Below are 11,228 nucleotides of genomic sequence, written 5' to 3'. Positions count from 1 at the left end.
ACACACACACACACACACACACACACACACACACACACACACACACAGATGCAGGCTTTAGTCACCCCTCTCTTGTTTGTTGTATGACTGGACAAGTCTCCAAGTCTCCCTACCCCAGATTTCTTGGCCGTTAAGTGAGAATAATGAAACCTGCCCTGACTGTGACCTGCCTCCCAGGGCAGCTGTGATGAACAAATGAGGTGACAGACCTAGAAGAGCCAGCAGATTGTAAGGCGTTATTTAAACACCAGGTATTACAGATTAGACATTTCCCGCAGGGGCTATCATAGAGGCAGCTGTGCGACTAGAAAATGAGCCTTCGGAACATCTTCAGTCCATCCTCCCTGTCACCAGAGGTGGTTGGGGAAGAGATGCGTGGGTGACAGAGGACAGGCAGGGCTCTGAGGCAGGCTTTCTTTGAGCTACTGACTTGGTATTTGGTAGTCGCCACCTAACCCTGTAGCTTATCCATCATGACAATGGCTGAAGCAGAGTCATCAGTGGGAAGAAGAACCTTCTGGGAGTCTGCCTGCCTAAAGGGGTTCTGTGTGGGAGCCAAGAGACCTTGTCTTGGTCAGTCTGGGCCACTACAACAAAATACCATTAATTAAGATGCTTATAAAGCAGCTCTGGTTTTGGAGGCTGGAAGGCCATATGGTGGCAATGCATCTGGGCTTTGCTGAGAGCTCACTGCTGGGCTGGAGACTGCCCAGTTCTTGTGTGTCCATGAGGTGGGTGAGGCCAAGAGTCTCCCTAGGGCTTATTTCAAAAGAATACTAATCTCACTCCTGGGAGCTCCACCTTCATGGCCCAGTAATCTCCACCAAACCTCGTAACACCTTCACATTGGAGGCTAGGATGTTCAGACAGTTGCGGGAGTATTCTCACCATCAGTTCTGCTGCCAACTAACTATGCAACCAGGAAGGAGTTGAAGGAGTTCTCACAGGTACAAGATGGTGGGTCCAATTATCAAATGTTATCTAAGGCCTTTTCACATCTTTCTTGCTCTGGCTGTCCATGCCTCAGTTTCTCTATCTGTAAAATAATGGTTTTTCCTTGAGAGGATATGGTGGGGGCTAGAGATGCCCTGTGTGTCGATCACTTGAGAGTGTTGGTGGGAGAGAGTTAGCAGCAGAGAAGCACGTTAGGTGTTAGGTCCTGATTATGACAGAAAGGGTCTCCTTTAGAACAAGGATTGTGACAATGTTTGTGAAGGTACTTAACCTTGAAAGCCCCAGGGGAACGGTAGTTGGAGCCTGTGGGCAGAGCTCCTGGCCCTCCCCGTGCTGCATGTACCTTTGCTCTCTGAGGCAGGTTTATCATGGTGTCCGGCTTGAAGTCGTTCTTGTTCTTCCTGCAGAGCACAGCAGTGATGATAATGATGATGACGGTGACCACGGCGATGGGGGCCAGCACTGCAGCGATGATCCATAGGTTGTTCGGTGGGTTCTTCACCACAGCTATGGGAAAGAGTCAGTGAGAAGCACGTGACAAAGAGCCCCAGGTAGAGGAAGCCACCCAGATAGAACCCCCAACCCCAAGTCAGCAGACAGGAAGACGTGGAACTCAAAGATTCCGCCTCTGCAGCTGGCTGGCCTTGGGCAAGCTGCTCAGGCTCTGCGGGTCTCAGTTTCCCTGTCTGTAAAATGAGAGTACCACTTTGTGGAGCTGTAGCTCCTGGCACAGCTCAATTGACACTAGCCTCTGCTGTTACCAAGAGCAGAAGGAGTTAGACCAGTTATGTCTGGTTTTCTTGCTGGTGATAGTCAAAAGAGAAAAGGAGAAAAAAAAATGTGAGGATTAGAAATGCATAGTGGAGTGGCTGGAGAGATGGCTCAGTTGAAAGCGTGAAGACCTTAGTTCAAGTCCCCAGCACTCATGTAGGAATCTAGGCATGCGAGTGTGTGCCTGCACTGAGCAAAGGGAGTCAGAAACAAGCAAATCTCAGGAGCTCCCTGGCTTGCCCGGCTAGCTGAAATGGAATGTTTCTAGTAAAAGACACACACACATACATATACACACAACACACAAAGATATGTATGTGGGAGGCAAGAGCCACCAAGAGACGATTCAAACTCCAGTAGTAAAATCACCCTGTGAGTGAGCAGCGAGTAAAACGCAACATGAGCAGATGGATCTCCCTTGGTGTCTGGGAAGCTTATAAATGCTCAGACTAATCACAAGGATCAGGCTGTTCTCAAAACCAGAGCAAAGAAAAAGCAAGAGAGGGGGAAAATTGAGGAGAACAGCAGGTGTCTTTGGAGGGGGCAGGGCAGGAATATAACCCCAAAGGGATGATGGGGAGCTGGGCAAACTCTGCACCAGGACAATGATTTGGTCCACACAGCTTGTACGAATTTGTCAAGACTCATCAGATGACACATTTAAGATTCGTACATCCCCGCCACGTATGTGTTTCACTGTGGCATCACAAACAGATGACAAATTCTGGTCAATGACATGCGTACCAACGTGTTTGGGTTGAGTTTGTGACTCACTTTGAAATACACGGGGCAGGAGGTGGAGGGAAGATAGATAAACCAATCAGGGTGAAAACAGCATTAAAGTGCTCTCTGTGGGCTCTAGAAGGGTGGGTACAGAGTATTTACCATCTAAGTCTTCCAACCTTCTTGATAAGCTGTGTTAGAAAAAGGTGGTAAAAAAGGACAATTCCTTGATGTGAGGTGAGTGAGTCCTTCCCAGGACTACAACATAGAGATTTTTTTATTTTTTTATTTTTATTTTTTTTAGGAAACACTTTAGCCAAATCAAAAGAACCAGTTTCAGAAGTGGAAATAACCTAGAACCTCTGCTCAGACGTAGCCCATGGCAGCTCAGTATCCAAGTGGGTTTCCTAGTAAGGGGAACAGGGACTGTCTCTGACATGAACTCAGTGGCTGGCTCTTTGACCTTCTCCCCAACCCCTACGAGGGAGGAGCAGCCTTGCTAGGCCACAGAGGAGGACATTGCAGGCATTCCGGATGAGACCTGATAATCTAGGGTCAGATGGAAGGGGAGGAGGACCTTCCCTATCAGTGGACTTAGAGAGGGGCAGGGAGAAGTTGAGGAAGGGAGGGTGGGATTGAGAGGGAATGAGGGAGGGAGCTACAGCTGGGATACAAAATAAATAAACTGTAATTAATATTAAAAATAAAAATTTAATAATAAAAAAAAGAAAACCGGGAGTCCAGCCTGTGGGAAGCATCACAGGATGGAGGTGAAGTCTGCAATGATCTAGAGAGGGACCAACGGTCAAGAGGGGCCTGTCTGTGCTGGAGAGCAGGCCCTAGATGCAGGTGCTGGGCCTTGGTGGCAGACTGGTGGGTTTCAGCTAACTGTTCCAGCTTGGTGACTCTGTCAGTAGGGCTGAAGGACAGAGGACAACTTCTCATACTCAGTTCTTTCCCTCCACCAGGTGGATCCTGGGAAGGAGACTCCGATCATCAGGCTGGGCAGCCAGTCCTGTTGCCTACAGGTCATCTCACTGGCCCCTAGAAGACAACACTTGATTCTCTCCCTCTCTGATCTGCTCTTCCTGAGATTCATCTCCATTCCTCTTCTGCAGCCAGGCGGGCCATCACCTTGTCATCAGTGCTGACTCTGTTTCACCTTATCCAGCATCCTGCACTATCGTGAGGCTCTCCTGAGAGTCTGCCTTTCCTACGGGCTCCTGGGTGCTGTCTCGGCACCAGGCCCCTGGTCACAGCAGTAAGGCTCTAAAACACGTGTCACCACGGGCATTTGCTCATCTCTGTCACCCCTCCACTGAGTGTGTGTGTGTTTGTTCCATGGGGCATCTTCGGGACCTATGACCAGGACTTTCACATAACGAATAATTAATCCCTGAAGCTCAAGGCTTGAGAATGTAAGCTGTTATACCTGTTGTAATGAGACCAAGCTAGAAGGAAACATTTTATTTCCATAGCAATTCCAGCCTGTGTTTTAAATTACTTTGCTTATGATCTATCTTATATTTTGGTCTCTCATGTGTTTGGTTAGCAGGAGCCTTCCTACCTCTTCTGAACTCTAGAGGCTGCTTGGCCCTCAAAGCTGAGGGCTTAGACCCTGCAGTACAAAAGCCCCACTGTCACGCCTCACATGAGGACAATCTGTCTGAGGAGCCAGCTGGCCTTCCTCTGGCTTCAACCACCTTGACTTCAGCTGGTCCCTTGTTAGCCAAGTTCTGCCTCTTATCTGGCTGCCCTTGGGCTGAGAATCCTATTAGTATAGGAGAATTTCTCTTTCCACGGTTTGTATCAATCAGTGATTAATCACATTATTAACTTCCTGAAAACAGCTCATTAGATAATGTGCCTCTGTTGACATTGTGTTTAATTGCCACTGCTCTTAGTAGCTTGTATTTATATGTGAGTTCTGTGTCATTAACATTTTCTAAAGCTCAGAGCTTCTCTGGGAAATATCACTGGTGCTTTTTTCAGGTTGGGCTACTTTATCTTGATGGAGATCAGGATATTTGACTTCATCTCCTGATGGAGATACATATGTGATCCATCAGAGTATATTCTAAATTTATACATATTTCTGAATACATATATATATCAAAGGCACACATGTATATATAATTAGTGAGAATAGTTATGTGCTCTGATTTTATTTGGTTTTATTATTTGGGTGGGTGACTTTCCTTTTGGTGCATTACATAACATTTCTTCACCTCTATTTAAATGGGGGAGAGAACAGATTCCTCTTATGCACATTAATAAATTTTTTTCAGTGATCGAAATGATATTCAAATTAGGTCAATTGAAGTCATCCAAACCGAATATATTCATTGGCATGTGATCTAAAATTACAAAGCCATGGCCAGGATGAAATGGCATGAGTGGTCATTTAAATTGCAAGAGGGTCAACAGAGGACAGAGAGGAAAAGACGATAAGTAAGCTCAGAGTGCCTCCTCCTCCTCAGACACAATGACACAGCCTTTGCCCGCATACTGCGCTCGTGAAGGTGAAGGGTCCCTTCTGAGCTATCGCGCATGAACAAACGTGTGAGCCTACATCTGTATGTGTGCTCAAGCTCACGCTCGACATAAGCATTTGCCAGGAGGATCCAAACAGTGTGAACACAGACTCAGTGATTCTCACCTGGACAGACGCTAAAAGGAGAGGGAATCCATCCAGCCATGTTTCAAGCTTGTTTTCTCAAACCTTGGCATCTATAGCTGGGTGAGTAGATGGAGGAGTGACCCTACTCAGGAGTCTATCAAGTAGTGAGTGTTCAGTCCTGTAGCTTTCCTGCCCAAACCCTCCCATGGCTTCTCCTCCACTCAGGGCCAGCCCGTGAAGTCTGCTGGGCCTCTCCCCTGTGCCTCAGACCTCAGCGCTTCCACCCTTTCTTCTTGTGGGCCCCTTTACTCAGTCTCCTCTGTCTGGACCCAGGTCCTGGATGGCTTTAGGAATCTTTCTGTTCCCTCCCACCTCCCATGTACCTGGTCAGTCACTGATCCTCTTCATGGCCCCCAGCAACTTAAATCACAGCTTCATCTCCTCAGGATACACAGCCCATCCTGACTACATGTTCTCCAAGGCACTTCCCACCATCTAGCGCAGTCACTTGTCTTGTTTAATTTGTCCACTCAGGACAAGGATGGTGGGCAGTGAGCTTACTCTCAAGGCTGAAGCATTAGGCAGGAAGGGGAAAGAAGGCCGTGGCAGGAAGAACAGCCTGGTGCTGGTTGTTTTTTGTCAACTTGACACAAGCTATGGTCATCTGGGAAGAAGGAACCTCAACTGAGGAAAAAGAAAAATGTCCCTATCAGATTGGCTGTAGTAAACGTCTGTGAGGTAGTTTTTTGAATGATGATTGATGTGGGAGGTCCTAGTCAAATGAGGGTGGTGTCACTTCTGGGCAGGTGGTCCTTGGTGGTATAAGAAAGAAAACTGGGCAAGCCACAGGGAAAGCTGAGTTCCTCCGTGATCTCTGCTTCAGTTCCTGCCCTGACTCAATGATGGACTATGGCATGGAAGTGTAAAATGAAATAACCCTTTCCTCCCCAAGTTACTTTTAGTTGTAGCGTTTTATCCCAGCGGTAGAGATCAAACCAGGAGACCAGGCTATAGAGAGACCTGAGTGTGTGTTGAGCAGGAGCTACTGTGAAGACCCATTTCCAGGAATGTGTGCTTTATCCTATAGACGATGAAGAGATAACCATTTTCTTAGGGAGTTGATGTAAGAGCAGAACCCAAATTTGATTATAATGATTCTAATGGTAGTGTGGAAGACACATCAGTGTGAGTGTGGGCAAGTTATTGCTGTAGATGAAGATGGGGGAGAACAAGGAAATGGAGAATGGGATTTGATGTGTAGGTTGTTGAAGAGGCCTGAGAGGGCCAGTGAATTGGAGAGAAAGAATCGAAGGTGAAGGGCCAAAGTGAGATGGCTTTGGGAGTGGGCAGCAGAGTTTACGTTCTTAGTCAAATCTCCTTGTCATTTCTCAACACCTAGACTTGTTTCCAGAAGGCTCCACACATGTCATTTGATGAGAATCCCTCTTCTTTCCCACTCTCTTAGTGCCTTCCATTGTCTCTACCACCATCGTCAGCAAGGTCCTCTGGCCTCAGCCCCTCCCCTGGTGCTTGCTCACTTCCTGCACTCACTGAGCATAGTTCTCCTCATCCTTTCTCATGTACCACAGGTCTGGAAGTCCCAGAACAAACAGATCCAAAGCAGCATACATCTGGAACTAAAATGATGGAGAGGAAGGGCCAGTGATCCAGGTGGCCAGTGAATGGTAGGGTGTCCTTGGGTGTACAGAGAGGACTGCAGGGGACATGGGGTATATGGGGCATGTGAATGTCGTGTAGACTTAAATGAGTGTCCATGTCTACATTTACATGGAAGCCAGCGGGGAACGGAACTTCAGTATCCTTCACGGTCACTCTCTGCCTTATTGCCTTGAGATAGGGTCTCTTACTAAACCTAGCGCTACACTGGGGTCCAGAAAACCCCAGTAATCCTCCTGTTTCTACAAAGCTAGGGCTGTTGATGCACACAGCCACATGCGGCTTTTTATGTGGATGTTGGGGGTTTGAACTCAGATCCCCCCATTCTTACCCACTGAGCCATCTTCCCTGCACCGGACCTGAGATTTCAAAGGAGGAGAAGGAACTATCTGGACATAGCAGGGGAAACAGAGATGAGGTTGCCTTGGCAACCTGCTATGCTGCTCACACCAGCTGGCTCTGCTCAAATCCATCTGCAGCCTTAAGCTCAGCTGTCAACTTCTCCTCATGATGCTCTGAGAGAACAGACCAATCGGAATGCATCCTCAGGCTTCTGTGACCAAATGCACCCCAGTACTGTTTTCTTCCTCATTATGATAGGAAGGTCTGTGTGGTATCTCCGTGTGCTCACTAGGTCCAACCCCTTTGCTCATGTGAGGACTGTGCCTTACAAATTTCCCCTTTTCCTTCCCTGTTACCACCTACTCCATCTTTTACAGCGTTCACACGGAGAACCAAACTCACCCAATGTCTTGTTGTGCCCCACGCAGCTGTTTTAGTTACCCTTTGTCACTTGTCCCATCATGATCCTCTTCTTACTAACCTCTCCAGAACCACTGCTAGAAGGGTCACCAAAACTCTTCGTCTGACCTAATAATGTTTACCTTTAGCCCAACATGCTGTCCCTTGAGGGTCTAGATAAGCACAGCACACTACTCCTTCCTACGATGCAAGTGTGCTTCCTTTCTGGAGCTGAAGTTTCAGGCAGTTGTGAGATGCCCAGTGTAGGTGCTGGGACCTGAACTTGGGTCCTCTGAAAGAGCAGGAAGGGCTCTTAACTTGTGGGCCATCTCTTCAGCACCCTCCCCTGACTTGCTCTCTAAGCCCTACTGTCCCCTGAATCTTCTGCCATCCCTCAGGATCCTCCGTTGACTCTTGCTCCTCAACTCACAGACTTCCCAGGAAGTTTCCTGGTCTTCACCCTTGCTCAGTTGCCCTCCCATTCACTTCCACTTGCTCCCTTAGCTCTGTATGCTGATGTCACCCAACTTTCTTTCTCTTGACTCCCATGTAGTCCTCCAGCAGACATTTCAAACTTGATGCATGACTTCCATCTCCCTGATTCCCATCCAAGCCATGAAACCTTCTGCATCTAAGCAAATGAAACCACAACCAAAGCTCAAGCCAACACCTACAAGTCTCCCTTGAATGCCTCTAATCTCCTCCTTATCCTGCCATAAAAATCTATTGCTTGAACCCATTAGCTCTGAACCCATCCTTCAAACATTCTGAATCCACCCAGCTGTCCATACCTAGCAGTGCCGTTCGTCAGAGTTGGGGCGTGGGGAGATGTAAACACTGAGGACAGAATTTTGGGGGAACCAATGTAGAAAATACAACAGAACACAGGAAGTGATGACCAGAAACTGACAGGAATAGAGGCACTGAAGAGGGAACCGAGAAGAGACAAGGAAGAGACTCACAGTTTAAAGTGACATTTCACAAACAAGACTGCAGAGAATAGTTATCATCATTCCTCAGCATAGGTGTGTCTACGAGCATGTACCAGCCAAAGATAAAACGTTTGTCACACTCATCCCCAGTGAAAGCAAGAGAAGAGGAGGAGGAGAAGAAAGTCACGGGCCAGGTGTGAACCAACCTGATGCCCTTTGGGGAAAGTGAACACCGTCAAAAAAACCCCGTGGGGACTGCCCTTCCATGCTTGGCATGTTGCTGCATGCTAAAACTGCCACACACAACCTCCCAAATTTGTGTCCCACCTTCTCTCTGTTCCACATTGGCTATAGCTTTAGTTGGGTCCCTGATGCGTGGGGCGCTACTGAACCTCCTGTGATCATTTGTCTCCTTCCATCCGTGACTGGGCTGTCCAATCAGCTGCTCTTGGTAATGGGAGCCTCTGATAGAACCACCCTCCTGCTTAGAAATCTTCTAGAGCTCTCTGCAGCCTGTTATATCCCACGGGTCTTCCATTGAACACCCTTTCTGCTTCCATTGCATCTTCTACCTGCTTTTGTAGTTTTGCCTTGGGCCGCTTAAACTACTTGTGTTCCAGGCACACCTGGTATATCTGCCCTGCATTTTCATTCATAATGTTTGTTTTTAATACTCACCTGTCCCTTCCCTTTAAAGAGCTCTTACAAGTATGACACAGCTAAGAACACAGGTCTGGAGCTGGAAATATCCAGATTGGTGACCTGGCTAAGTGCTGGTACTCTGATGGGTAAGAATCACCCATCAGAACAAGTTATTCTACTTGTTCTGAGCCTGTTTCCCTTGCTGTGGTTTGGAGCGGAATAAACAGAGCCCTAGCAGAATAGAAGGTAAATGAATGGAGCAAGCGGCGCGGTAGCTGCCACAGAGAGGGCATTGGTTTACTGTCCTTCTTCTGTCCCTGGTTCCAGAGGCCCTTTCAAAGAAAACCTCCCTCCGCAGGTCCCACTGTCCCACCATCAGCCGCCTGCATCAACAACACTGTCCCTCAGAGCCAGGAACCAGGTGTCACCCACTTATGATGTCCCCAACCATAATTCAAACAGAACTGAACGTTCACTGAATCAAATTATCTTTAATTCCCCGAGCACGTAGATGTGATCTCAGCTGCAGATATTTTGTTTTGTAGCTAGATTATACTGGATTTGAGGAGGAAGAGCGGATAGCACTTGGGGATAAAGTGATATTATTACCTACCATCATTTAAATATTGCAAGCCACATCCCTTTCCCAAAAGCCTTTGCTTTAACAGGAAACATAGCCAACTGATTTTCAAACCTTGCAGAACCAAAGTATGTTCGGCTGTAAGACCATTGATATGGGCTTGGACGACTTCCGTGATATACAGAGAATACTGAATGCCATCAAAGCACTGAATGAAAAAGACTCCTTACGGTCAGCTTGTAAAAGAACCACATGATGCAGAGTCAAGGCCATCCTCTGGGAGTCGATGGTGCTCAGGATCTTGGCTGCCGCAGTCCCCAGTAGTGGCTTCCCATTGTAGAGCGTGTAGTACGTCAGCTCTGCTGGGTCCTTTGGTCCTGGCACTCGCTGCATCTTCACCATCTTTCAGAAAAAGAGAGGCTGGGTGTTGCCAGAGCATGTTGGACTGGCCCTGCAGGCCCCTGAGCCATCAGAAGGCTCACCCCATCCTGTCACTGAGGCCTGCTGTTCCCTAGTGGACCCACGGGGACAGGCTAGACATTAGGCCTGTGATCCTCCCTACAGCCAGAGCCTCAGGAAGCTGTCATCCCTGGAATGGGAGACCGGGAGGAGAAAGGGGCTTTTGAAAAACAGCAGCATCCGGACACAGTTTGAAGCTGGGAAGAGAGATGTTTCCCAGCCTCCACTGAGCTCTGTCTGGCCTCATTTGAAAATAGGCCTCCATGTTAATTCAGGGCACCCTAGGCTCTCCCCAAGCAAAGTGCTTAATTTCAAAGGTCTTCAATTGCCTGGAAGGGGAAAAAAGACCTATTTGTCTATATAATTGAGAAGACCGGATAAAAAACAGTACTTGGAAACTCAAACTTTTTTTATTTTCTAAAATAGCTGTGTAGAGGTTTTTTGGTTTGTTTTTTTTTTTTTTTTTTTTTTTGCTTGTTTGTTTGTTTATCACAAAATTTACATTTAGATGAAAAAGCATCAAGCAGGGAAAAGACTTAAAATAATGTATAGTTCTTCCTCCAACAGCAAAGCACTGTTATCATCTTGGAGTCTTTGTTTCTAATCTTTGGATTTTCTACACAAACCTCTTCTTTATTACCTTAGAAAATCATCATACTCTCTATAAGACACCATACCTATTTTTTTTTTACATTCATGTGTGCATGCATGCACACACATGTGACACGATGCATGTGTGGTCAGAGGAGAACCTGCAGGAATAGGTTCTACACTTCTATGGGTCCCAGGACTTGAACTCGGGTCCGCAGGCTTGGTAGCAGACGCCTTTACCTACCAAGCCGTCGCAGAGGCCTGTAGCTCACCATTTCCGCTTGCATCTTTAAATGGATTAATATGTTTCAAAAGCAGAAGCAGTTCTTCCCATACAGCTTTTCTATATGCCTCATAAGATGGCCTGACAAGCTCTGTACCGTTAGACATTTGGAGGGTTATTTTTAACTTCTGGAATTACAGATCGATAATAATCAATACAAAAGCATAGACTTAGATGTTCTGCATAGATTCAGACATAGTGTTCTGTTGTATGTATGCAGAAACATTGGGCATTTGGGGTTCCAGCTTTTAGCCC

At 47.1% G+C, this 11,228-nt stretch overlaps 1 protein-coding gene across 4 annotated transcripts in view; it reads right to left on the bottom strand.

The window, feature by feature from the left end:
* The window catches only part of Kiaa1549l (KIAA1549 like), a 242,520-nt gene that overhangs the window by 71,703 nt on the left and 159,589 nt on the right, over positions 1-11,228 (bottom strand). For all 4 annotated transcript variants that reach the window (XM_055599549.1, XM_055599552.1, XM_055599556.1 and 1 more), the window contains exons 10-11: positions 9,871-10,042; positions 1,298-1,461 (exon numbers count right to left, since the gene is read on the bottom strand). In XM_055599549.1, coding sequence (XP_055455524.1) covers positions 1,298-1,461; positions 9,871-10,042 — 336 coding nt within the window. The remainder of the gene's footprint in view (positions 1-1,297; positions 1,462-9,870; positions 10,043-11,228) is intronic.

Source organism: Psammomys obesus, unplaced genomic scaffold (genome assembly GCF_907164565.1).
Source record: "Psammomys obesus unplaced genomic scaffold, mPsaObe1.curated_primary_1811, whole genome shotgun sequence".
In the NCBI taxonomy this organism is placed as follows: domain Eukaryota; kingdom Metazoa; phylum Chordata; class Mammalia; order Rodentia; family Muridae; genus Psammomys; species Psammomys obesus.
The sequence above is the reverse complement of the archived record's forward strand: the minus strand, read 5'-3'. Positions and strand labels throughout refer to the sequence as shown.